The sequence below is a fragment of the Candoia aspera genome, chromosome 1 (assembly GCF_035149785.1).
Source record: "Candoia aspera isolate rCanAsp1 chromosome 1, rCanAsp1.hap2, whole genome shotgun sequence".
Taxonomy (NCBI): domain Eukaryota; kingdom Metazoa; phylum Chordata; class Lepidosauria; order Squamata; family Boidae; genus Candoia; species Candoia aspera.
This window is the reverse complement of record NC_086153.1, coordinates 101,419,372-101,447,205: the sequence shown is the minus strand read 5'-3', so window position 1 is coordinate 101,447,205 and position 27,834 is coordinate 101,419,372. Positions and strand designations below refer to the sequence as shown.

Sequence of the window (27,834 nt, the reverse complement as noted above, 5' to 3'; positions counted from 1 at the left end):
CAGGAAGGCGCAAGACTACGTACCGGACAGCATCTGGCAGCACCAACGTCAGACGACCAGGGCACACCAGACAGGGTCACGGCCCTAGAAACCCGAGTACGATACCTTGAGCACCTGCTCCTGTCCCCACCAGCGGCAGATGAGGACACGACCCTGAAAGCCAAGGTACGAGACCTGGAACACATGCTCCAGTCCCTGGCAACAATTGTCAGTGAGCGCTCCAAGACTGAGGCAGCACAGGGGGTAAGAGGGGACCGGGGAAACATACCCACCCCATCTACAGCCCCGAGCGGGAGGGGCCAAGCTCGAGACTCCACCGCAGGGGATCGCACCCCCAGGCCAGTGGGAGCCATCCTTCAACACCCACGGGGGGGGGGGGGACCCGCAACATGGGAGGTTCGCAAAAGACTTCACTGTGCAATTTGACGGGAACCCCACGAAGCTGTTCTTCTTCTTGACCAACGCGAGGGACTACATGGCCCAATACGAACATTACTTCAGCACAGAAGCCGCCAAAATCTCGGCAGTGGCCACCAGACTCCAGGATAGGGCTGCGGACTGGTACGTACAGATGTACGAGTCCGGAGCCCCAGCCTTAACCAACTTTCATGACTTCCTCGCCGAGCTGAAACATTACTTTGAGGACCCCCTGGCAAAGGAAAGGGCAAAGTGCACACTCCTAGCACTGCGGCAGGGCAAAAGAATGGTGGCTGACTACGCCCTCGAATTCAAAGTCCTCGCGGGCAAAATCACAGAATGGTCAGAGGCCACCCTGATCGACATGTTCAAACGTGGCCTCAACTGGGAGGTGCTCCAATGGGCACTCTACAGGGACGACCCGGCCTCCCTTCACGGGTGGATTTGTCTAGCCGGCAAAGCAGAGATCAGAAGCTGAACATGAGGCAAAAGTAGTACAGCTGCCACACACAGACAAAAGCCCACCCAATCCTAACTGCGCCATCAAAAGTATAGAGTCAAGGTCAAGATAGGTTCCTCTTTGTTCCTCTCTGTTTCGATGGTTCAAACTTCCTAGAACATTGCATCCAATACTGGACACTGCATTTTAGGAAGGGCACTGAAAAACTGTAACATGGCCAGAGGAGAGCAACCAAGACGATGAGGGGCCCAGAAAGGAAACATTATGAAGTACAGTTGGAGGGGCTGACTGTGTTTATCTTGGAGACAAAAGGACTACAGAGATTATAATAGCTGTCTTCAAGTATCTGAATGTTTTGTATTTAGAAGACAGGGCAGAATTCTTCAGTATTATTTCACAAGAAGCAATGGGTGTATTTTACAAAGAAGCAGATTTTAGTTGGACATCAGAAAAAAGATTCCTAATGGTAAGAGTTAATCCACCATGGAATAGACTTCCTTGGGAGGTGGTGGACCCTCCTTTGCTAGAGGTGATTAAGCAGAGGTGAGGCTGGATTACCATCTGTCAGGGATGTTCGAGTGGATTTCTGCACTGGGCAGGGTTTTGAACTAGATCCCTCCAACCCTTACATTCCATGATGCTATTGTTCTTATTTTGTTGGAAAGAAACTGAACAGCATATGGCTTTAAAACATTTAATGCAACAACAAATCAAGGCAGAATTTCGTTTTTACTTGGTAGATAAGGCATTTTTTTACTTGACATATAAGGCATCATTTGCTTAACCTAGAACAAAGTATCAGTATGAATGTATTTCCTCTTGCCACTAAAAGGAAAATGAAACTGTTTGTGTTCTCGTCAGCAGATATTTTTGAACAAATCTCTTCCTCTTGACAACCTTTTAGAAGTTTCTGGTTCTCAAACAGTGAACATAAGTCATAAAGCTGAATTGGACCATTACAGCACTGGACTAAAGGATGGAAAAGGTTCGCCCAGTGCTAGATTTCTTCCTTAGTCACCAGAAGCTCCTGGGCTATGGTGCAGTGTCTCTGCTGACTGCAGGTGGTGAGCGTGTCTTTTCTGTGGTGGTGTTCAAATGCCCATGCAACTCCTGGAATATGCTTTATGGTGGTGCGTTTCTGCTGATGCCAGCACTTATTCTGTTTCTGCTGGGCTTGCTCCTCAGTGCCCGTTCTTGGAAGGTGCTCACTGGATGTTGTTCCAAAGGCAAACCATGGAAATGTCCTCATGGGGGTCGCCTCCAGCGGTACTTACAAGTGTTGGTGTTTGTAATACTTGGTGCTTCTGTGGCTCCCTTCACATGGATTGCTGTGGCCTTACTGGGAGGAAGCTTTTATGAATGTACTGCTACTGGGAGCCCCATCTTACAGAGATATGTGTGCAAAGGCAAAGGGGAAGAATGCATCACAAGTCTGTTAAAAGTGCCCTGTCTCAGCACCTCCTCTCCTTCTAAAGAAATGGAGATACTCTCAAGCCTCCGAGCTCAATCACAGGTTAGTATACGGCCTTTTCCATGTTGTCTTACAGCTGGGTTTCCTAAACTGGTGCTCTCCAGAGGTGCTAAGTGCCTATTGAAATATCATTGGGGCATTTCTCTGGAGGTGCCTGCAGTCATTCTGTGAAAAAAAGTGATTTTTTGGCCAAATATCTCCATTCTTGAAGGCTTCCATAGCACTGCTTCCCTAGCAGACTGTTTATTACATTTTAGGTACCAGGTTAAGATCTTTTCAATTGTTTTAGTTTAAATGTTCAGACTGATGATGTTGTCCCCTTATTTAACATAGTTAATAGCAGACTAGAGATAACATGCCTTTGCCAATTGCTTCCAGCTAGGTAAGCTGTTCCTTAAGGAAATTAGAAAAGATGGATCCTCTCTGGCCTCCAGAGAAATTGATTTCAGTTTGGAGGGAAATTCCACATTAGCATCAGAGGGAATTTCCTCCCATTGTGAATTAAAGGGATTTTCCTCTAGCATGCAACTAATAGGGCTATGTAGCAATCTAGATATGAAGGAGAAAAGGTGATTTGGAGTGCACTCAGGCACACTTGTACCACTTGTCCTTATACCAAACATATATTTTCTTGGGGTCTCCCAGTAGCTCCAGATGGCAGCTGTGCAAGCTTTGGAAAGAATGCAGCTCTTTTAAGGAGTTGCCAACAGCCATTCTGAGAGTTCACCTATTCATTCTGAAATCACTTTTCCCCTTCAAATACAGATCACCCTACACAGCCTTAATAATAAGAGATGAAAAGATGCTCCATTCCCATACCTGCTCAGATCCCTTAATTATCCATCTTGTCCAACCAGTTGTATTGAGAGGTCCCATCTTTACTGACTGCTGCAACTCAAACATTGTAAGAACATACTGGAGCTTTGCTATAGCTATCTTATCTAGGGCTCAAAAATCTAGAGAAACAAGAGTTGGCAGCAAAGAGAATTGCTATTATCTATGATTGTCTATTATCTTGCAACCCAGAGACAGTAGTTCTAATCTTTTCTGTCGTGCAAAGTGTTGGTGTGTTGCTTCAGCAGTCCCTGCATTCAAGGGAAAGAGATAAATATCAGGAAGCAAGCAATAATTAAGAAGAAAAGCTTTAACCTTTCTCCCTACATGTGATGGCTCTGAATTCTGGACTGTTAATACACATGCAGATCAGTTACAGTCTATGCCCAGAATGTAAAATGAAGTTTAATCTTGAGGTGCCTTGATGCAAGCCTGATTATCATTCCTGTACTTCTTCCCAAGGTGTTTGGCTGGATTTTGATTTCCAGTGTCTTCACAGTGACCCTCCTTTCCACCTGCATCATTCGCTGCCGTTCTCCAGTCAGTGTTCTTCATCTTGCATTCTGGAAAATATATCTGGAGAAGGAGCAACAACTTTTTGAGACCAAGGCCAAAGAACACGCATCTAGGTTGGCAGAGAGGAATCTTAAAACTTTCTTTGATTGCACTGAGTTGGAACCATTTCAAACCCCAAGCACCAAAGCCTGGGATAACATTTCCTCCTTGTTTGCCTTTAATCCTAAAGACAGTTGCTACAGTATGATACATAAATATGTCAGCCAAAAATCTCAGCGTGCTAGCATTAAGTCTGCTGAAGGAGATATATATCCCACTTGTTTGCAATTTGTAGATGGTGCAAATGCTGATGTCCAAATATTGTAACAACAACAACAACTGTAACCTGAGAAAATGTCCCAGACAAGACTCTCCCAAGTTCTCATGAAGGTGGAAGGGGAAGCCTATTCACCTGAAAGATTCTGTTACTATAACCTTAAAATAGTACTAGCATTCATAACTTCGGTTTCCTAGTCTGGTCCACCTTGGAGGGATGGCAGGTATCAAGGCTTGCTAATAGCTATACTATGCATTATTTCATCACTTTACTTTCTTGGAGTGCTCATGATTCTTATTGCCTGGTTTTCATCTAATAAGAAGCAAAACTGCTTCTGCCCCCTCATGAATTTAGTCTCATGACTTTTCTTCTCCAAATACATTTTTTATTAAGAATTTTAATTATGATAGTAAAAACTAATACAAACTAAACTTAGAGAAAGATAAGAGAATGGAAAGACTAAAAAGTGCAAGAAAAGAGAAAAAGAAAGAAGAAAAAGAAAAGAGAGAATATAATAATAAAGAAAAAGAAAAGAAATATATAAAGAAGTGACTTCCAACCTTCATCACACAAGTATAAACAAATTTAATAACTCTTCACCCCCTATAAAGTTAAACAGATTATCACCTCATCCCCTGTCCCATCCCTTATCTATAAGAAAATCCATGAAACATCAACTTTTCAATCTTGTTGTCAGCAAAAAGTCCATAAAGGGTTGCCAGAACATTGCAACAAAATGTCCTATTTTAACCTTGATCAAATAAACCAACTTTATATTCCTTCCTTTTACTTCTAACAGTCTTAATCTTTAATTCAAACAAATATTGTCATAGGATTTGATTTTTCTTCAATTCTTCTTTATCCCATGGCACAGATTTCTTCAAGGCTTTAACAAGCCTCTTTTGTAGATCCAATAAGAATACATTTTCCAGGTCATTCTCTTGGTTTATTATTTGTATTTCCCTCTTAATTTTTAAAACTTCAGCCAGGTTCTTTTGTATATCCAGGAAAACCTCCTTTTCCAAATCATTTTCTTGGTCTGTCATTTGTAGTTCCACATTCTGTACTTTCTCTGTCTTATCAAATAAAATTTGTTCCACATCTGTCATTCCTTCATTAATATCTCTTAGACATAGTCTATCCATAGAAGCAGACATCATTACTGATAGTGCTGATGTTGTAGTTACTAACTTCTGGCTCGATTCTTCAAATATCTCCTTCAATATTAATTAGTATTAATTATAACATTTTGTATCATTCTGCAAGTCCCAGTATTAACTGATATCAGGTTCTGTATTTTTTGTTTGTTTGTTTGTCTCTGCTTAAAATCTCTAGTCCCCTCTAACTTCCATCTTCTAAAATCATCATTTATCTTTTGTTATGACTTGCAATTGCCAGGATAACCAAAATAAGTCTGTTTTCCCTGAGAAGTTGTTTATTTTTTATAGTTAATTCCAAAATCTTATAGTAAAAGTCAATATTACAAATTTATCTGGACCCTTAATCTGTTTATAACTTTCTTAGATCAAAATCTTATTTAGCTTTTTGTTTATTTCAAATTATTTTAAGTTCTTAAGCTTGTAATTATTCTTTTCTTTTGTTCAGAGTTGATGATAAATTCACTTGATGAAGACTTTCCAAACCTGTCATTCTGAAGGTCTCTAATAGCTATAGAATAGTTGATAGGCAATTTCTGAAAGTGATTAGAAAGTGAGGTTTGCTAAATTGGTGTCCTTTAAAAGTCTCTGCTGCGGTTGAGAGCAAGATGGCCAATCCTATCATCTCCCAATGCTCCAACCCATGAGAGAGCTCTGTCTTATAGTCTCCTCACAAGATGCAGCTGTCCAGAGCACATGTAGGTGATTTCCTGTCCTTTCCTTGCCTGGAGAGGTTCCAAGGAACTGATCTAGTTACCAGTTCCTTGGTCTTTGCCGCTGTCAATGGCTCTGCTTTCACAGAGCTGTCTTCAGTTCGCCATATCTCCCCTGGAAGTTCCAGTCACATGACTTTTCTCGAATGGATCTTAGTTACCTCTTATCTCTAAGAAATAAATAGAGCCAAAAGTGAACCTCACACAAAGCTTCTGTACTTGAAGCAATTGTCAGCTGTGAGGCTTTCCCACCAGATACCCTGTTTCTTAATAATCACCCCAAAAAGGTTGATTAAGAAAGAGATTAAGAAAAGGAGTATTGTCAATCCTTTTAATTTGACAGGGATGATAAATACAAGAAGGGCTACCTACTGCATTTGTGACTTGGGGTCCAGTCTCCAAGCTACACACTTCAAAATGGCCCTCCTATTTTTATTATTACTATTACTACTATTATGGTTTGTCTAGACAGACCAACCCAGGGGTGTTATTTAGCCAGTATGGTCCAGTTTGTGAGGAGCACTTGTTAAATTGTCACATATATTAACACTGAGCCAAAACCTCACATTTTTTCCTGTTCTACCTGGCTGAGAGGGAAGGAAAACTTGGAGTGCATCCAGCAGGGATCATGGTTGTCCATAAAGACAAAGTCTGAGCTCAGATAAGGCCTTGCTTCAGGCTTTCCAACAGCTTGTAGCCCAGGCAGAATAGGAAAAAAAAATTAGCTGGCATCTTAGCACTGATTGTGTTGAACCTACTGGGAATTAGGCATCTAATAAAGAACGGTAATTTCTACTTATTTCTTTTTAATTGAATGATGTGCACAATTGTGGTTTATGGATGAACATTTCTCTCAAATTTTTACGTATGTTCAGTAGAACTCTGGCCATGAAGTATATTGCATCCAGCCAGTTTGAAACAGTAGTGTGGCAAGAGGGTTTTGGATTGCAATTAATACTTCTTAACTAGTAAGGCCTTTAAAATTGCTTTAACTTGGATGTAATATCAAGCTTGAACAATGGGAAAATATGTGGAACAAGGGTTTGAAATTCACTTTGAGTTATAATTTGAAAGAGAATTTTTATAAAATGATGTACCATTGATATTTAACACCTGATAAGTTATCAAAAATGTTTAAAGGGGTATCAGATGTTTGTTGGAAATGTTCCCAAGGCAAAGGAACCTTCTATCATCTTTGGTGGACTTGTGGGAAGGCTAAGAAATTTTGAGAGCAAATATGTATTACAATTCAAAAGATTCTTAAAGTGAATATACAGATGAAACCAGAACTGTTCCTTTTGGGTTCGAAGGATCAATAGCTTGAGAAGCAACATGGGACTTTGTTCTTGTATATGATAACAACAGCAAGACATTTATATGCACAAAGATGGAAAATGCAAAATTCCCACAAGGGAAGAACAGATGGCTAAATCAATGGAACTGGTGTGAATGGCAAAACTGACAGTATTGATAAGAGAAAATACCATGACTGGATTTGTTTCTACTTGGAAACTGCTTTTGGATTATTTGCTGGTAATGAAAAAAAATGAAGTCTTGATTTTGGGTTTGATGATTATTTTTTTTGTTTTTATAGAAATAATAATAGCAAAAGTTTAATTGTAAGAGATTAAATTTGTGTAATAAACATTTATATCTGTGTTGGAGAAGGTCGGAAGTCGCCTTCTTTTTATATTTTCCTCCTACTTCTGCACTTAGTTCTTTTTTCTTGAGTTCTGTACTCTAGCTTTTCTGTATTCTATATTCTGTATTTTAACTTTACTTTGAAAATCTAGTAAAGTTCTTTTTAAAAAAATTGCTTTAACTGTGTAACTTAATAATTAATAATAATAACAAAGTAATTAATATTGCTTTAGTTAAGTAATATTAAATGTAGGGGGTAGTTAAATACAGTAAGGGAAAAAAATCTCTCTGAGCATTTACACTTTCATTATCATACTCAAGAGGAATATCAAGTGAGTTCTCTTAATGTCTTAATTCTCTGAGTAAAGCAGGCAGGATTTTCTCATCTTTCATTATTAAAACATGCCATCCAGCTCAAAAAGAATTGTTTGAAATATTTTTTTTCCTAAGAGACTTCCATTCCCAAACCACTGCATTTCTCAAGGGTGTCAATTTAGCTTTAGTTAAAATGTAGCATTTAGAGCAGATTCCCAAATTTGTGGTAACAGTGATGAAAAAGGTGAATCTGAATTTGAAATTCTGGTGGTTCACAGCACCACAGAACTTGAGAACCTCCCTGTCTTATTAGCATCATAGCGATTTGTTGCATTTTTAATTTTTTGTTGAAATACTACAGCTTTTTGAAGATGTGTTCATATGTCCTGATTATTAGTGACTTGATGTTTCTCATTTCAAAGGACTAACATCATGAATGATAGTCAGAGCTGGTTGTTGCCTGATTTAGCTAACATTACGGGGCCATCCTCTGAGGAACTTGATGCTATATTCCCTCATTTTCCAAGCCTGTAACAAAAGGCCCCACCCAGGCTTCCATAATCAAAGCAAATACAAACTTTCCAGTTCTAGAAAAGCTCTGAATACTCAGCTACTAAGCCAGTGTTTCTCAACCTCAGCAACTTTAAGAAGTGTGGACTTCAACTCCCAGAGTTCCACAGCCAGCTGAGGAAAAAGTTGCTGAGGTTGAGAAACACTGCTCTGAGCCATTCTGGCAAGTCAAATTAACTTAAAAAGAGAAGGGCTGCTGGATACATAGAAGGACTATCTCCAAAAAACATTCTATGACAGGATATCATATTGCTTTTATGATAGGATATCTTCCTCAAATCGTTCAGGGTAAAAATCCATGTCTCGACAAGTACCATTTTTGGTCTTAACCAATCAGTGAATGCTATCATACTGATAGAAGGAATTCTTTGCCTCAGGCAAGAGGCTGCAAATGTAAAACTGCAGACCAGGGTCCAGTTTTACAAAAAAAAAAACCCATTTGAGATAGGGGTGTAGGTCATTTGAAAGGTTACTCTGCCTGCTTTTCACTGCAATGGAATCAAAACAGCCCAAGGCATCAAGTGAAGGGATAATTGGGGTAGCTGCAGTTGGCAAATCTGCTTCTACTGTTGCTTTTGAAATAGGGCGAGCAGAAGACTAATAGCCTAACTAAAATCGTCTCTCAGGCCCCCTTTCTTTTCCTCCCTTCTCATTTTTCCAGTCTAAAATTCATTTCTTTCAAATTCTGCACTAGTTTGCAAATGTTTCTGTTTGTACAAATTGTGCATATTTCAGCTATCAGTTTTTTCCTAATTTATCTTTTGTTTGGGAGGCATTTTGGTATGCCAATTTCAATCGAACTTGCATATTTCAATATGCCTTTCCATAAGCTATACATTCAGACCTCAGAAGATAAATATTAACATGCATAAGAGGCTGCAAATTAGGGTGGTTTGCATTAAAATGCAGATTAAGTGCCTTTTCCCCCAACCCTAATCTTATCTGATGAATATCTCAAGAATACAGAAATCATAGGTGCAGGAATTGAATTTTTCTTTAGCATATTTTAGGTTTCAAGCTAAAAGCAATATCTAGAAAAAAGGCCCACTCTCTGCATGAGATTCATAGGAGGTGGACCAGCAACAGAACTTCTCAGGGATAGTTCCCATTTTGTGGAACATCTCATCCCTGGAAGTAAGGGTACAGCTCCAACATTTAACTAGGAAGCAAGCTACATTAGTACTATTCCAGCAGGCTTTTGGCCTGTAGTTCTATTTGGGTGATCATAAAATGTAATTCAGTGTCATAATTCTTTTAATTGTTTTGTTTATTTTGTTGTACTTTAACTGTTGTACACTGCCCAGAGTCCATATGGGTTTAGAAGGCTTATAAATATTGTTAAATAAATGAATAAAATAGGCAATTACATAACTCCTTCCTTCCTTCCTTCCTTCCTTCGAATAATACAGCAACCATATTGTCCTAACAGTCAGAAATCACGCTGAGACGAGGAGTAGGTCTCTAGTGTTTATTACTGCTACATTAGACAGAAAATCCTAACAACTGAAGAAGCGTGGGAAGAACCCAGACAGATAAACCTCATAAGTTAAGGCGGGTCTGATCTGTGTCTCTTTGAATGGCTGCTTAACTCCTCACTACTACGCATGCGTTTCCCCCCCTGGATAGGGGCCCCCTCCTGCTCATCATCAGTGCTCATGACACTTATATTGCAAATCAGGATCCCTGAAAATTGGAATTTCCCATGGACTTTTGGTATAATCCCTACAAATACAATTTTCAAAGAACCTAGAACTTATTAATCTATGCTCAGGAAGTCTTTGGAAGCATATTTCCCAGAAGCCATATTTCTGTTAAGGTTGCATAACGAAAGCTACAGTCATTTGTCAGGTTAAGTCTTGATCCTCCTTTTGCCCACTGAATGTTATGCCAAAGGAAGACATTAGTAAAATTCTTATCATAAATGAAGGCTACCCCAAGAGGGCAATTATTTGATACATAATTTTGCTTTTGACAGAATAGTGATCCTCAAACAGAAAAATATATTTTACATTCTCATATAATTTCTTAAGTCCATGCACAATTTGGTTCAGATAACGTATTTCTGAAATGTGTCTTATTCACCCTTTCCACCCCTTTAAATAGAAGTTATACACACCTTAAAGTCAAAAGCATAAAATAAAAATAACATTGGGCAAATCCTTTTATCAACAGAGATAGTCCAAGAAGAAGCCAGTTCCATCAGAATCCTGACAAAAGATGTGGGCCACGTCTAAATGGTGGCCCAAGAAACGCAAGAGTCAGAGTAAAGAGGCAAAGTCTTCAGGATGGTATCATGGATGCAGTCCGGGTTCTGAGGAGGGAAAGTATTAGGGGCCATTGTTTGGTTTTGCTTTTAAAGCATCTTGAACTTATTTTAGGGCTGGGTTATCTTCTTTTATATTGCCTACCTCATGAGATTGATTTGGGGCAGGTATGACTGGAAGGAGCTGTAATGGCCATAGAAAGGAGATTCGGTGGTTGCATTTAGTCCTGTCTGCTGCATCTCACAGAACTTCCTTGTCTAGCCTTCTAAAAACTAAGAAAGATCCCTCAGGCAAAGAATTCCTCAGGACAAATGCCACTCTTAAGAAAGCCTTGTGCCTCACAGCCTTGCACTGAATTTTACCTCATGGAAGCAGATGGAGCACAGCTCCAAATAAATATGACACAGCACGCAAAGATATTTTTGAGGGAGCAGAGATTCCTTAGATATTCAACACCCAGCTCCTGGTAATCCATTTGGAGTATTACACTTTCCCTTGGGGGAAATGTATGCTAATTCTCGCTCCTCCTACAAGCTTCTAGACATACATGGCCTGGCCTTGAAAAAGGTTTGTTTTCAGCCTTGTTCTGGGGAGATGGTCCTTCCTAGATTGGAAAGTTTCACTTTCTAGTCAGCTACAAAGGCTTGGCTGAGCATATGTACGTAATTACTTCAGATAACAGCTTCACTTATTTATTTTGTGTTTCTTGGTTTCAGCCTTCTTCAAGAATGTGATTCGAATTTCTGTCACTTCATCCCCTTTCAGAGTGTCTTGAAGGAAAGTCACTTCAGCTGCTAGGTGTATCTGAAGATAAAAAATCAAATACAAGTAACAGGGAGAAAAAGTTAATAACAGTAAAGCCATACAATAATGGGGTATTTCATTATTTGTTAAATATATATCCTGAGTTTCCACCAAATAAGGCCAGGAAAAATAATAAGGCTTTTACCTGGTGCTGAAAATATGGGTGCAAGTCAGGATGTTATATATATATATATAAACTGCTAAATACCCATAAAATATTGTACTTCCTCACTTCACCTTCACCTTCCAATTTTTAGGGCACCATTTCTATACCTTCTATATGAGATCCACTTGCAAACTTGGTCAATTTGGCTCATGCATAGAATTCTAAGTGTTTTTAAGTGTACATGTCAATGACACTTTATTTTTATTTTATTATTTTATTTTATTTTATTTTATTTTATTTTATTTTATTTTATTTTATTTTATTTTATTTTTGTGCCTTTGAGTCAGTGTTGACTCCTGGTGATTGGCTGGACAAATCCCTGCAGTTTTCTTGGCAAGGTTCTTTTGGAAATGGTTTGCCATTGGCCTCTTGCTAGGGCTGAGAGTGACTGGCTCAAGGTCCCCCAGCTTGCTTTGTGCCCAAGGTGGGACTAGAACTCTCAGTCTCCTGGTTTCTAGCCTGGTGCCTTAACCACTATACCATACTGGCTCTCAAAAGGTAAAATACCAGACACAAATGCCCACACAGAAAACATTTGCACAGAATGTTGCTGAAAGCAAGATATAAGCCTAGAAGGACAATTAGCCTTATCTAATCTGTTTCCTCTATGTCAAATTCATCATATTTCTTTACAAAAGGCTAATAGCATCTGTAGATCACACTAAGCCTTAACCTAACTTATTTGTTTTTAGATTAAAGTTTTCTGTGAACCCTGATAGTTTTGGTTTATCTAATAAATCATGGGTAACACTTATGGCTAGAGGCATTTGTGTACTGTAGTGGTTAAGCCCCAGGCTAGAAACTGGGAGACTAAACCTTAGGAACAGAGTGACCTTGGGCCAGTCACTCTCTCTCAACTCTAGGAAGAAGGCAACAGCAAACCACTTCTGAAAATCTTGCCAAGAAAACTGTAGGGACTGGTCCAAACAGTCACCAGGAGTCAACACTGACTTGAAGGCACACACCCACAAAATTGTATACCAGCCTACAAATATATGGCTGGGTTTGTACTGCATACTAAACAATAAGCCATGGTTACAAACCATAATAGGTGAGTTCACACAGCGTGATGATCTAAAATTATGGGTCTGTAAAATCATTCAATCAGGCTGATCATAAGTGTCCACAGGGGGAAAGGGACTCCACCTCTTACATAGCGGTTGCAATACAAGTACTAAATGTTGGAGGTTGTGTCAAGATGTCATGCATGTGTATTGTCAATGGGGCAGCATCATGGTTAGGAACAAATAAGTATGAGGCTATTCTGTGTGTGTATGTATGTGTGTGGGCAGAAAAGGGCAGAGAAGGAAGAGTCAGCGTTCATTTTCTTACCATTTCCAGAGCACCTCTGATGGTCCCAGACAACAGGCTGCAATAGCAAAGGGATGATCGACTTGCTGGTAGCTCCTCCACAAAATCTACCAAGGGATTCTTGCCCAGAATGAGAGAAAATTCATTTCCCATTGCATTGTTGCAAGTCACAGTAGGGGTGACACCCAGATACATCTTAAAAGCAACCTGACAATGGAATGGAAAATGTGTGCCACATCATCACTTGGTCAAACTATATGTTATCCTAAATAAATAAATAAATTTTGGACATTTCCTTTATTTAGTACAGGTACTGCCATGATTTTCGTTAAGAGAACTACAGCATGCTGAGAGGCTTAATGTTTCTGCCCTCCTCAGCATGAAGTTGACAAGACTTATTTCTTCATGTTGCAAATAATTTTATGGTGGGTGGGAGAATCCACACTAATGCCAGTAGGGGCTTTTCCACTCTGAAGCTCACTCCAGTGCAGTGTGTGTATGTGAGCTTCATCAGGATTTCAGCTGGAAGGAAACTAATTCACAATCTGAATGAAAACAACCCTCCTGGTTATTACATAAAAAAGAAATCCAGGCACACTCATTAGCTATGTCTGTTTAGAGTCATGCTTCTTTCTGGAGTTGTGCACAAAATAGAAAATGTGTTTTGTTTTAGAGCTTAAACCTGAACATCTCATCTGGAATGTTCCATGGAAACATTTTGAGTTTGTTGCACTTTGTCAAGACAAAATCTGAACTGTTTAAACATTCCATATTCCATTGAAACGAACATTGGAATACTTCAAGTGTCTGGGCTGTAATGAACAATGGGAATAGAGAAAAAGCCTCTTGCTCCTTTCTTGTCACCCTGGGATCACAAGAACAGATAGAGTAGCAGTTCAGGCTGAGTGCTACTACTGAACCAGTTTGCAGAAAAATTGGCAAGGAGAAAAAAGGAAACTATTTTTGACAACACCCATTGTAGAAGCATTGGTTTCATGATCCTTCTATCCTGCTTCCTTGGGCTCAGAGAATTGTTTCTTTGACCTGGATTATGTTAACTGAAAAATAAATGTGAGGAGATATTATTAGGTTGGCTGTCTTAAAAAAAAAACTCATAGAAACTTTAGTCTCACACCCATCATTTCCAAAACAGTTATCTCTTCTAGGAGAGCAGAACATTGTGTCAGAAAATGAGTTCTTGTCAGTCCATTAGCATAAAGGGAGTTTCTTTTAAAATTGTTTAGACATAATGTCTTTTTAGTCTAAGTTAAGCTTGAGTGCCCAAGAAAGTGTAGCAGTAGTGGTGTAGTAAGTTCTATATGATGATTATTGTATGAACTATCATTTTCCAAATTGATTGGAAATGGTCAGCAACATGTATGAATATAAACCTGACAGGCAAAATTTCAATTTTAGCAATACTTGAGAATGGAAAGTCCCACTCTTCTTTCAGTCCTTGGTAACCCTCTGTCCAGCCAAAGTATAGAATTAGATACCTATCTTAATACTTAGTAACAGAGCTTTCAAAAAACTGGATTGTATTTATTCTAAAGAGCTAATGTAGAAGGTAAAATTGATCAGGGCCTAACTGAACTCCACTAAGAATTGGTCAGCATTTTGACCATGAATAGCTTAAAGGCCATTGAAACAATCTTGCCTCCTCTCCTGTAGAAGAATCTCAGGACAGCAGTTCTGGTTCTCTGGGCAGTCAAGTTTGCTTGTCAATCAGCCTTTTTTTTTTCCCCTTAGATATTTAAATCACTTAATCACCAATTGCCCTCTTGTATGCTTTTAATCCTTTAGTGAAGATCATAATCTTGGTCGTAAGATAATCAATTACAAGTTGAGCATCAAAGCAGTACTTTAGGGACCTTCTAAGACCAGTTGAAGACTGTGATGGTATCAGCACATCATCTGATAAAGTTAAAATGACAGTTACTCTCCAAATAGCACATATATCCAAATCCTTAGATGCTTCACCATTAAATTAACATAAACGTTTAAAAGTAGAAGCGACTGGTATACAGCTCTTCTTGACTCATTTTTAGGTTAGAACAAGGCAAAGGAGTTATCCTTCAAAACTGCTCTTTCATGTAACTTATACATCAGCATTAAAAAGTTCTTGTCAATTGTGGAATTCTTGAGTTCATTCCACAGCATTTGTCCTGACTTAAGCAAAAAACCACGCTGAGACAAGAAATTAGTCTCTAGTGTTTATTAACTGCTCTAGTAGACAGAAAATCCTACCAAACTGAAGGAGCATGGGAAACCCAGACAGATAAACCCCAAAACTCAAGGCGGTTCTCTTCTGAGTTTCTTTGAAGGAAGGGTCAAAGCCTCTAAACTATGCATGTGTTTTCCCCCTGGACAGGGGTCCCCTCCTGCTCACCATCCGTACTCATGACAGTATTACTCTGAAAAGAAAGTCAATTACAGGATTTGAAATCAGTAAAGGCTGCCTAAAGGGCTATTCTGAGCTTGATGGTGTATTTTTCAACTAAATGTTGCAACATGAAAGCCTATTCTACAGTTGAGCGTCCAACCCAAACTCTACATTGCTCCTTTTCTGGGATTTTATCTTGATCTATCCAATCTAATATCTTCCAATATATAGGTCTCACATATAATTTACTCATTTTATTCAGGAGATTTACTGGTTTACAATTTATTTGAATGTCGTTATTATCCTGTTTTTATAAATGGGGATACCAATTGCTGGGCCCTAGTCATTTGTTAATTGGGCTGATTTGTCAATACAGATAAATAGTTGTGCCAGAACTGGTTCACACCAGTCAATATTAGATTTAAGCAATGCTACTAGAATAAGATCATTATCTGGGACCTTGCCATCTTTCACTTGATAGATCAATTTCTCCATTTCTGCAGTTGAGGTGAACAGCCAATCTGGCAGAGACAGCTGATAGAGCAAGTTCAAGTTTCCCTGATGGGCCTGGTAACTAACATAAAGAGCCTGGAAGAAAATCACACAGATTTTCCCTGGAATATGACATGCCAGAAGATGAGTGTTTGGGCCCAGATGCCAACCAATAGTATACTAGAATTTGTTGCTATCTCTTATATCCAAGGATTCCATTACCTGACCATATATTCTGCAAGGCCACCTTTTACAAAAATCCTTCTGAAGGGTTTTGTGCTTTCTTTTTATACCTACAAGCAGTCAAGTAGTTCTAGAGAAAAGTCTCCAGAGCTATACTTTTTTTGAGTTCCTGGCCTTAACCTGTTTTTCCATTATCAATTTCTGCAGTGCTAAATAAGATTCTCATAAAAAAATGTTCAAAGAAAAACATCCAAGCCCAGCTACATTTTGCAAAAACCTACATCAAGTCTGACAGAAGCATCTGGGAAAATGTATTATGGACTGATGAGACCAAGGTTGAACTTTTTGGCCATAATTCCAAATAGTATGTTTGGTGCAAAAACAACACCACATATCACCAAAAGTACCCCATTCCCACAGTGAAGCCTGGTGGGGGCAGCATTATGCTTTGGGGCTGCTTTTCTTCAGCTGGAACTGGGGCTTCAGTCAAGGTGGAGGGAATTATGAACAGTTCCAAATATCAGTCAATTTTGGCACAGAACCTTCAGGCCTCTGCTAAACTGCTGAAGATGAAGAGGAATTTCACCTTTCAATACGACAACGACCCAAAGCATACCTCCAAATCAATGAAAGAATGGCTTCACCAGAAGATCAAAGTTTTGGAATCCAGAGCCTGGACCTGAATCCAATGGAAAATCTGTGGGGTGACCTAAGAGGGCTGAGCAGAGGAGATGCCCTCACAATCTGACAGATTTGGAGTGCTTCTGCAAGGAAGGGTGGGCAAAGATTCCCAAGGCAAGATGCTGATAGACTCCTGAATGCTGTCATAAAATCAAAAGGTGCTTCAACAAAGTATTAGTTTAAGGGTGTGCACACTTATGCAACCACATTATTCTAGTTTTTTTATTTTTATTTTTCCCCCCTAAGAGATTTCAGTTTGTTTTTCAATTGCATTGTACAGCTTGTATGTTATATTAAAGGTGGAAAAAATTCTGAAGTGATTTATCTTGGTCTGATTTTTTTACATCTCAAAAACCTGGCATTTTAACAGGGGTGTGTAGACTTTTTATATCCACTGTACATATAATTGTAAAAACTCTAGTAATGTGATTCTTAGGCACATATTTGGAAATTGGACTCAGAAATTGTGTAATTGCTAGGCTAAGATAGCACTTCCCAATTAAGTCTCCTTCAAATGTATTGGATTATAACTTCCAAATTCCCACCAACAGTTTTATTAGCTGGGAATCTCAAGGACTGGCATCCAACACAGGTAAGAAAGGGGGCATAAGAGAGATCTCTGAGGCTAGTATCTGAAAACCTTAATAATGATAAGCAATTGGATGTTGTAATGTCAGTCTTATTTGGGAAAAGGGTGGTTAGCCCTTTGGTCTTCCATTCTGGAAAAAGAGGAACAAACAGCTCTCAGAGACCGTTCCTTAATGAATTCACTGATAAATGGGTACTAAAGTTTGGGCTTATTCCATTTCCAAGTCTCTGGGTATATTAACCCGGACCTTCTTGACAATAAGCCTAACCAGTGAGACTCCTTGTGAATCTTTCTATCTGGGTTACGTTCCGCTGTTAGGGGTCCAGACTGGGAATGCAGTGCTAAGGATGGGCTCAGACTTGTCAGATGAAGGAGAATCAGCATCTTTGGGTACCTGCGCAATTATGTCTGCAGTTTCAGAATAACTGCGGCACTTCTTCACAGCAGAGCGAGCCAAGAAGTCTTCAATCAATCTGATGCCGATGCTGTATCCCCTGACAGGAAGACAGAGCAGGAAAAAACAAATGAATCAACTGATTATCTTCAACTCTGTTGTCTCCTTTCCTTTGCTGCATTTTCATTCGTGGTTTAAACTGCTGCCTTGATGAAGGAAGACAAAGTAGTTGTGCCTTTCTCAGTTCTTTTTTTTTTTTTTCCAAATAATTTTATTAAGAATTACACAATCAAATGAATAAAAGCCATTACAGGCTATAAAAAATACAAACAGGAAAATACAAAAGGAAAGAAAGAAGTGTGACAAAGGAAAGAAAAAGAAAAATTTGAAGAAGTATTTGATCATTTGTGCTCCCAACCTCCACATGTTGGAACTGTCAGAATGAGAACATAGCCAAAGACCAGCAGTTAAATCACTTATGGGATAATCTTGATCTAACCACCATTTTTTTCAGCTGAATTTCCTGACAGAGTTGATGTGAATATAAACTGGACACTTTAGGCATCTTGGCATAAAGGCAGGATAAAACATGGTTAATGCAAATAAAACAATGGATGCAATACTCTGGAGAAGAGGTGCATTTTCCAAGCAACGAAGTAGTATGACTCCAAATTGAAATAAGCAATATTTTTTGGAAGTTGGGGCATTTACTGATCTTAAATGGAAGAAGAAAGAGAAGCCTCTGGACCCAGAAACAAACATTAATTTCCTTCAGTCTACTCACAAGAACCATGGTTATAGGTACTGGGAGAAACATCAGGTAAAGGAATTTAATCAAGGCAGCTTATTTCCTTTTTTGGGGGGGGCGGTGAGGGGCAAAACAAATCCCTTCCTATAACTTCCCAGCATAGCAACATGGAGGCAGAGGAGGAACATTCGCATTTTAAAATGTTGCCTTTTGGCTTGAAGTGTAGAGAGATTTTCATTATTCAGGTCCTTCACTAGTTTAGGGGACACAGCCTGAAGATCTTTGTACACTTCTATTGGTCAGCTGAAAGCAACACTGATTGGCTTACAGTCATCTCTGAATTTTCCCAGCATTCCAAGCTCAGTAACAATGCAGAGGATTGGATGGTCAGCTTCAAAACAGGTTGGGGAGTAGACACAGAATCCTGTGGAAGTTCCCCAACCTGACATCTACTGCCAGGTAAACAGACTGTAGAACAGGGAAGACAACTAGCCATGTCTCCTCAACTTTCTTGAGTCAACGTCATGCTGCTTCTTGCAGTCTTGTACTTACATGCTCTCCAAATATTTGTTCACATCTTCATCCTTTTCATAATCCTTACACAGTTGGGCTACCAAAGCACCATAGGTGAGCACAAAAAGTTCTCTGCTCTGTCAATCACAGGAAATACTGAATGAGAATTGAAGAAAAACATACAGTCCTGTACCCCAAGAACTCTACACTATATACATACCTTTTCTAATGAAAAAAACAGAGAACCGAGACAGGATCTGGGTTCACATATTACACAAAGCCAAAAAGTGGTTTTGCTTTGTCATATTGAGCAACCCCCATGATTGTGGCTTGTTAATCAGGTTTTATGACTTAGTCTGAAATGTGACACCAGACACAGTGGCCTGGTTTGGTGCAGTATGTGAATCCAGGCAGTGTTCACCGCAAAACTGCACATGTGCTGACAAAAAATAATAGAGCCATATATGCCAATCTGAATGCCCCAAATATCCCAGTACCCAGTGACAAAAATTAGGATAGATGCATACCATGTGATGAGCTGATGCAGAGGATGAAATGGTGGGCAAATGCCAGTCCTATAACATAAAAAGCAGTAAAAAAGGAGGGAGCACAAAATATCTTGACTGATTTTTTTTAATTTAAAAAAATGATTTATGATGAAATGAAATGAAAAGGCAGTTTACTAATCAAAAGAAAACGTTATATAGCAGTAAGCCAGTTAGTGAGAAATAATACCAATAAGAAGCACAACAGAATTTATCTCCTAATTGGAGTTATATAAAACTAGGTTTGCAATCAGTCATGTATATTTCTGTACATGGTATTAGGACTACTTAAATGTGTATTTGCCTTTAGGGGATATATACTGTAGTGCAGTGTTTCCCAATCTCAGCAACTTTAAGATGGATGGACTTCAACTCCCAGAATTCTCCTGAAATTGAGAAACACTGGTATAGTGTGAGTTTGCATGGGTAATTTTTGCTCCAATTTGAGAAAAGAAATGCATCCAATGAGAAAAAATTTAAAGGCACTACCACTGCTGGTGCTGCCACCTGGTGGCCTAGAAGAAAAAATATGAAGACCTGTCCAGAATATCAGGAGCTGAAATTATTGGAGAGGCAAAATGGCAGCATCTTCAATAAAAATGTCTCCTTAGGCCATTCCAGTACAGATACAAAACAACTGAAATGTTTTGGGTTTGGGTTTTTTTTTTTTTGCCTCATTGAGAATTTAGAAAAGCTTACAAAACCTGCTGCTTTAAGAAACAACTTACCATCTTAAGGACAATTCAGTATCAAACTGGTTCAAGGAATTAGAAAAGTTTAAGAAGCATAACAACAGGAGCAAGTCAGAAAGGTCAAAATAAAATGTAGATTAATAACATATTTTTCTTTTTCTCTGACTCTGCACTGGGCGTGGCTGAGGGATTAAATCTTATTGCTTGCATAGTTAAATATATTTTAATGAAAACACGTAACACATGAAAATATATCTGGATTCACACCCTTGCATAACCAGAAGGGAAACTCCCTGGAGATCCTTGGAAAAGAAGGAAGGAAGGAAGGAAAGAAGGAAGGAAGAATATGTGGAGAGAAAGGAAGAAATTATTTCAGGCATCTATGACCATCTATTGTCTTGGAATTTTCTAAAGGAGTAGCATGCCAGTCAAAGCCCAAGAATGCCAGTGGTTTTGTGGGTCTTCTATAGATTCAATTTTGTGGAAAATCATCATAGTTGTAACCACAAGCACTGGAACTGGAGGTTTGGTCAAAAAGAGTTCCTTCTTCCTACTCACCCTATTTAAAATGTAAACAGTGAAGGCTTCACTAGTATACCTAGCTCACAAAACACATTCAAGAGGGATAATGAAGCAACACCTCCTTAAAATAACAAGCATGACAAAGTTTGGTAGCTGTTAGATACACAAGCCCGCCTTACGATTTTGGGGTTCTCTGGTCTTCTATTTGCTGGACGTGACATTCTTCGTGGACAGTAGGAAGATACCTTCAGTATTATATCCCTTCTGACTTGGATAGCATTTTTCTCTGCTGCTTTGGTTGCTTGTTACTGCATTTCTTCCTCAGCCCTGGTTCCTATTTCCCTTGCTACACCCTGGTTATAATGAACTCTGATGCTACAGATCCTGCTTTTTCTGAGGCTCCTCCTTGTCTCAGTATGCCTGAGATCTTCCAAGAGAAATGTGTTTGGCAAGAAATCAAGCTTGCTTCAGTAAACAACCTGACTCAGATCGTTAACTGATCCATTAAACAAAACAGCCTGCAAATTACATGCAAAATAGCTATCTCCCTGCTCGAAGTCCGCCACTGAGCGGGATGCTCTCAGAGATGCTTTTAACAAGGCTCTGCCTTGTTCCTAACATTTTATGGCAGGGGCAAAGGACATTTTCCACTCTCCATCTTTCCCCACCATTTTCCTAGATGCTTTTAGGAGAAAATTTTAGTGCACATTTGCCCTAGTACACAATTTAATGAGGACATCAGATGGAAGTGTCTTCCATTTGTAAAGGCTTGCTTATCTTGCATCACTTTTTCGATAATCTCTTTCTTTCTGTCCATCAGAGACAAAAGAGCTCTGTAATGTGGTGCCTCAGACTGTAAAAGCCAACTTGTCTAGCAACATCTCCCCCCCCCTTTTAATTCCCATAAAGAAAAGCATTAAGGAAGAGAAGATAGGGTGAGTTTTGACTGGTAAGGTCAAGGAGCGCTCTCTTTGGAATTGCCCTGAGTTATGGGAGCATGACCTGAGACACAGGGCAGTCAGGGTTTAGCCTCAAGGTTCAGTCCAGGGAGCGGCCCACTGAATTCCGTTGCACATTCTGCAGAAATGTAATTTTTAACATGACAGAGCATGATTCAATACATGGGAAGTGATCAATTATTTAACTTAAATAATGGATTTATAGTAAACAATTTATTAACTATTTAATTCAGGGATTGCAAAATTTGCAATACCCCCTAAAATGATAAATAAATGTATGCAGCCCCTCCTGATGAAGAGACCGAATTTGATGAAGTGGTGAAGGCACCAGGCGAGAAACCAGGAGACTGGGAGTTTTAGTCCCTGACTTTGGGTGACTTTGGGCCAGTCACTCTCTCTCAACCCCAGGAAGCAAGCAATGGTAAGCCACTTCTGAAAAACCCTTGCCCAGTAAACTGCAGGAACTAATCCAGAAAGTCACCAGGAGTCAACACTGAGTCTTTTTGAACAGTAATTTTGTTAATTGCTATTACAATTACAATTACAAAGATAAAAATTAATACAAACTAAAAAAAGAATAAAAATAGTACAGAAAAGAGAAGAAATAGGAAGTAAAATAGAAAAGAAAGAAAAAAGAATATGGTAAAGAAAAATAAAAGAAATATATAAATTACTTCCCCCTTCATCACAAGTATCACAACTTTATATTCCTTGCTTTTACTTTTAACGATTTTGATCTTTAGTTCCTTCAAATAATGTCCTAGAACTTGATTTCTTTTCATTTTCCTTTGTCCTTTCTCAAAAAATTCTTCAGCTTTAACAAGCCTCTTTTGTAAATCCAATTTATGAAAATTATCCCAGTCATGTTCTTGGTTTGTTATTTGTATATCTGTTTTAATTATTAAGATATCAGCAGCTTTCTTTTGAATCTCCAGTGTAGCATCTTTTTTTCCATATCATTCTTATAGCCTGTCATTTTTAAATCTATGTTCAGATCAGTCTCAATCTTATCAGGTAAAACTTGTTCTTCTTCCATAATATCTTTTAAACACAGTCCATCTATAGAGGCAATTCTGGGTCCATTCTTCAGAAATATCCTTCAATATGTCCAATGTTAAAATATTTTGCTCCATTCTGTATTAGTCCAATTTTAAATGTTCTTCTCCTTTAATTGTAATCTTTAGTTCCTTTTGGTTCCCTCTAGTGTCCAACCTTCAAAGTCTCATCCTATCATGTAATTTTTTAAGAGAATTCAAAATAAAAGCATTTTCCCATGGGAATGTTTCTTATAATTACTGCCAAAAACTTATTTCAAATCCATCTGGACCCTTAGTCCATTTGTAACTTTCCAGAATCAAAGATTTAATCACCCTTTTGCTCTTTATTCCAAAAGGAAAAAAAAATAGGTCCTTAAACTTGTATTTAAACTTCTTTCGTTAAGGATTGAAGGAAACTCATCCAGTGCTGTAAAACGTCTCAATCCAAAGGTTCCTAATAGCTGAAAAGCAGTTAACAAGCAATTTCCAAAAGTGATTAGAACAGGAAATATGCAAACTTAGTGTCCTTTCTAAGGTACCGACTGCAGTTTGAGCAAAAAGATGGCTATTGTCAGGCCCAGCCCAAGAACAACGAAGAGTCAGTCCATTCAAACTCCAGTTCTTTATTTGCTCACACCGTACAGACAGAATCTTGCCAGACTAAAGCTACTCTACCTAACCAAAGGGGAAATAACCTGGGAGACTCTAGGGTGGGGCTATCCTGAACCTCTTCACCTCCCACCATTGCCTCCCTGACTGTGCCTCCTCTTATCTCCTCCACCTCCTTGGAATGCGCTCCCTCCTTCCTGAGAACCAGCGGCACCACCAAAATCCATCACAGCTATTCCCTCATCTCCCTGAGCTCGAAACCCCCTGAGTCCGCTGTCCTGCTCTCTCCTCACATGGAGCAACTGTACGGAGCACCTGTGGGCAATCTCAAGTCCTCTCCTTGTCCCGAGAGGAATTATGAAGAGCTGGTCTGCTCACCAGTTCTTCATTCCACTGCGGTCGTTGGCTCCGCTTTTAACAGAGCCATCTTCTGTTTGCAGTTTCTTCCACAGAAATCAGGAGACAACACTGACTTGAAGGCAAAAAAAATAACAAAACCTCCCAGTGAGTAATTCTGATGAGTTATACAGGAAAAGCAGAGGACTGTGACAACTTGCATTGGCTTTGCTCCCTACTTTGCCTATGCAAACTCAACTGGGCTTGACCAGGCAAAATGGTAGCAAGATTTGACAGTGACTGCCCCTGTCCTGCCTGCACAAGCCTTATCACTTCCAAAACCCTTTTTGCACCCCTCCCAGAGATCATGACCCACAGACTGAGAGCCTGGATTTAACTAATTAGTAAAGACATTAAATTAGATTAAGTTCTTCCTGGACCCACCTATTTTTTGGAGTGTAGACTTTGGCATTCCACTCAAAGATTGAATGCAGCTCTTAGCCTGAAATGTACACACAAAATGGTGAAAAAAGTATCAAAGTCTAATTACCGCACAAACCCATATACATAACTGTATGGCATACTTATCTTGAATATAGCAGACTCATCTTGATCAGGATGACACATTTAGCCATTCAGATGCCAGGAACAGACAAGATGACAGGCTACACAGTTCTGCTAAGCTAAATGGGTGGTTTGGTCTATCCTGCAACATCCTCAAAGACACAAAAAATACTTAACCAAAGAGATGAATGTTGTAATTGTGGTTGGCCAAAGAGATATCTTTTTTTTCTTTTAAAAAAACTATGTTATTTATTTTCAAAAAAGGACAATTAATGAGAGGAGAAAATTAAATTTAAAACCTATAATCACACTGAGACAAGAGTATTGTAACTAAAATAGCAAGGGCATAGGTATGTTTTTTTAAAAAAAAAACAACCTACAATATGATCGGATGTATCTTCATGTGGAAATAAGGCCCTCTGATATAAACATATTTTTAACGTTAGCCAAAAGGCAAAGACACTTACATTATATAACTCCCAGATAATTTATTTTTAGGCTCAGAAATTAGACAGAGGAGCAGAATGCATCTGAATGCAAATTCAAGCTTCTTTCTAATACATTTGGAACATGGTTTACCTTGGAAAGGGCAAGATCCAGATCAGGTAAAGGTAAAGGTTTCCCTCGACGTAAAGTCCAGTCATGTCCGACTCTAGGGGGCGGTGCTCATCTCCGTTTCTAAGCCGTTAGAGCCGGCGTTGTCCGTGGACACTTCCGGGTCATGTGGCCAGCATGACGACTCGGAACGCCGTTACCTTCCCGCCGAAGCGGTACCTATTGATCTACTCACATTGGCATGTTTTCGAACTGCTAGGTTGGCAGGAGCTGGGACGAGCAACGGGAGCTCACCCCGCCGCGCGGTTTCGAACCGCCGACCTTCCGATCGGCAAGCTCAGCAGCGCAGCGGTTTAACCCGCAGCGCCACCGCGTCCCTGATCAAGGAGGAGCAAAAAGCGGACATTTTAAAGGAATTGTACAGAACACAGAAAAGGAGTAAGAAATAATAACCCAAAGAAATTCAAAGCATGAGATTAAAAAAAAGAAAACAGCTAAAATGCACCAACACCATTCAGTATACCTCTCTATTCTGTTTTATCCTTGTAATCCATCTGTACACTGCTTCATACTTTGGCTTTTGTTCTTTAAATTCTCACTTCCCTCTTTTCTGGATCTCAGCAACTCCACCCAGCCATGGCTTTCTCAGTGTTCCCCCTCCTCTCAATCCATACACTTTCCTTCAAATATTTGTTCTGCAATTCATTCATTCCCTCTGTGTGATTAAACCACTTGAAGGTACTTTTTCCATACTGGTCATTCATGTTTGTTTTCAATCCATATTCATTCAGCTGTTATTCATTCTTGATCCTATCTTTCCTTATACAAACTTGTTAAGTACCCCATTTCTATGACATTAAATTCACTTCTGTTTCTCTTGACTTACCTCTCACTTACATATAACAAAATGAGCGGAAGCATGTTTTTACTTACAAATGTTGTCACTTCTATGGACAAATACTACTTGCATCAGACCATGTATTACATCTTATTTTCAACCAGCATTTTCATGTTCTAAAATTATCAATTTTCTCAACTTTAGTAACTATTCTGCCAAAGTACAAGTAGTCTTTGGTTAACAACTGCCCTGTTTAGCAAGTGTTTCAAGTTACAACAGTGCTGGTTGTAACTTTATGACTGGTCCTCAAACTTATGATCGCTGCCGCATCCCTATAGTCACATAATCACCATTTGGGCACTTCACAACTGGCATGCATTTATGACAGTCGCAGCATCCCTGCAGTCCCATGATCACCATGTGAGGGCTTCACAGCCAGCTTCCAACAAGCAGTCAATGGAGAAGTCGGCAGTGAAATTGCAAGTCACGGTCATGTGATGTCTCGCTTTAGGATTCTGTCACTTAGCAATGGAGTTTCCAGTCCCAACTGTGGTCAATAATTGAGGACTACCTGCATACAAATTTATCTACTTGTTCTATTTTTCTCCATGTAAATATAACTTGCAATCCTTCATTTTCCATTTCAAACACAACTATCCTGGTCTTTGATACATTAATCTTCTGCTGGTCCATGAAGTCACAAAGAGTCGGAAGCAACTGAACAAATAAACAACAAACCATAATTTTCACTGCATCATACAATCTAATGTTCACTGCAGATTTGGATTTTCAATCAACAACGCAGCACAAAAAACAAAACATCATTCACATTTCCAACCAATACACCTCTTACTGTATGTCACCACAAGCAGGATGTCACACATCTTTGCTCTATGTTGAATCATTCATTAAACATTCCATTTATTCTCATGCATATTTTACTTCCATTTATATACTGTACAAGCTTCATCATTTTATGCAATCATACTTGTGCAAAACATTCCATAATTCAACCCTACTCAATTTACCATACGCTTTCTCTAAATCAATAATAAACATTTTTTCTTACATTCTCAATGATCTGCTGATGAGCAAAAATCTGATCTGCACACCCGCTGCCTTGTGTAAAATCACACTGCACTTCCATATTTTAACATTTCTCCAGTCAACATTCCCACAACATTGATGACATCCTTTTCATCTTTTGCGGGGACTCTGATCCTTATAGCATTCTTCACTTTTCTGTTTAATATCATTCAGTTTGCTGGTGGCTCTTTGTCTAACACTCTTCATGCATTTTCAGTACAATATTTTATTTCCATCAGATTCACTCTGACTTTTCTCTGCCCTTTTAATTTTAACCATTCCTTGCTCTCTTTCACTGTATTCTTTGCAGCTACCTCCATACACATTAAATAGCATCTTTCCCTCATTCTATTTTTTTCATCATTAACTCTCTTCTAATCATTTTTCTCATTCACAGCCTCTTCTATTCCATGTGTCCATCAAGCATCCTTTTAAATACTTCCCATTAGTGCAGCTCAACATTATGACAAGTTGCTCTCTGTAACATAATTCTTCTCACTCTTTTTGTGCAATGTTCACATCCTCTTTCCATTCATTCTAGTGAAGGATTAATCTACCCTCTAATGTTTTACTGTACATCCCAGACTAGTGGTTTCTCTTCCTGAAGTTGTATTACTGTCAATCCAGTTTCTTTCATTGCTCTCCTTTTCTTCCATTCCATTTTCCCCCAAGATCCAATGTTTACACTAGTAAAAAATGGTCTGTACAACATTCAGAACCTCTCATTATCCTTGTATCCTTCACTAATTTTCTTAATCTTTCATTATAAACAGTGAAATCAACCGTGATCTTGGTTTTTATATTTAATCCTTTGCCAAGTGTATGTATGAATAATCTTATGCTTAATCAAGTATTTGGAAGAAACAGACCTTTTTCTAAGCTTACAATCACCAGTCATAATTTTCATTCATTCTTAAGTATCTGAATGGTCCAATCATTTTTTCTGTGCTCTCTCATCTTGTTCCTACCCACCCATTCATGTCACCTAGCAGAATAATTTTCTACCCTGGATAATATTTATTCAGAAAGTTGTCCAATTTTTCCCAAAATATGTACCTATTTCTTCCATTATCACCAGAGTGTAGTAGACAGCTATCACCAACCTATAGATTCTTCCTGTTATGCATCCACAACAGGATGTTATCAATTCATA

The 27,834-nt window shown here is 39.0% G+C and overlaps 2 protein-coding genes across 3 annotated transcripts; one reads left to right on the top strand and one right to left on the bottom strand.

The window, feature by feature from the left end:
- Window positions 1–1,722: 1,722 nt before the first annotated feature.
- LOC134502466 (calcium homeostasis modulator protein 6-like) lies at window positions 1,723–4,465 on the top strand. The gene is made up of 2 exons (XM_063310836.1): window positions 1,723–2,390; window positions 3,645–4,465. The coding sequence occupies exons 1-2, from the start codon at window positions 1,854–1,856 to the stop codon at window positions 4,062–4,064; spliced, it is 957 nt and encodes a 318-aa protein (XP_063166906.1). The 5' UTR covers window positions 1,723–1,853; the 3' UTR covers window positions 4,065–4,465.
- A 5,753-nt stretch (window positions 4,466–10,218) lies between these two features.
- Window positions 10,219–21,129, bottom strand: TRAPPC3L (trafficking protein particle complex subunit 3L). 2 transcript variants are annotated; one of them, XM_063290888.1, is made up of 6 exons: window positions 20,877–21,127; window positions 19,466–19,513; window positions 18,978–19,075; window positions 17,678–17,777; window positions 12,977–13,162; window positions 10,221–11,478 (listed from the first exon to the last, which is right to left on the bottom strand). In XM_063290888.1, exons 1-6 carry the CDS (start codon window positions 20,916–20,918, stop codon window positions 11,359–11,361), a joined length of 594 nt encoding a protein of 197 aa, XP_063146958.1. In that variant the 5' UTR covers window positions 20,919–21,127; the 3' UTR covers window positions 10,221–11,358. The 2 variants fall into 2 exon arrangements, with proteins under 2 accessions (XP_063146966.1, XP_063146958.1); XM_063290896.1 differs by lacking the exon at window positions 19,466–19,513 and having other exon boundaries at window positions 10,219–11,478; window positions 20,877–21,129.
- Window positions 21,130–27,834: the final 6,705 nt, after the last annotated feature.

Excerpts from the sequence above, each read along its gene's own strand:
- LOC134502466 (XM_063310836.1), top strand. The coding sequence starts at position 1,854 with ATGGAAAAGGTTCGCCCAGTGCTAGATTTCTTCCTTAGTCACCAGAAG. Across the intron at positions 2,391-3,644 it reads GCCTCCGAGCTCAATCACAG|GTGTTTGGCTGGATTTTGAT; the intron begins GTTAGTATACGG and ends CTTCTTCCCAAG.
- TRAPPC3L (XM_063290888.1), bottom strand. The coding sequence starts at position 20,918 with ATGTCACGTCCAGCAAATAGAAGACCAGAGAACCCCAAAATC. Across the intron at positions 13,163-17,677 it reads CTGCAGACATAATTGCGCAG|GTTGCTTTTAAGATGTATCT; the intron begins GTACCCAAAGAT and ends TTCCATTGTCAG. Across the intron at positions 11,479-12,976 it reads TCAGAGGTGCTCTGGAAATG|ATACACCTAGCAGCTGAAGT; the intron begins GTAAGAAAATGA and ends TTTTATCTTCAG.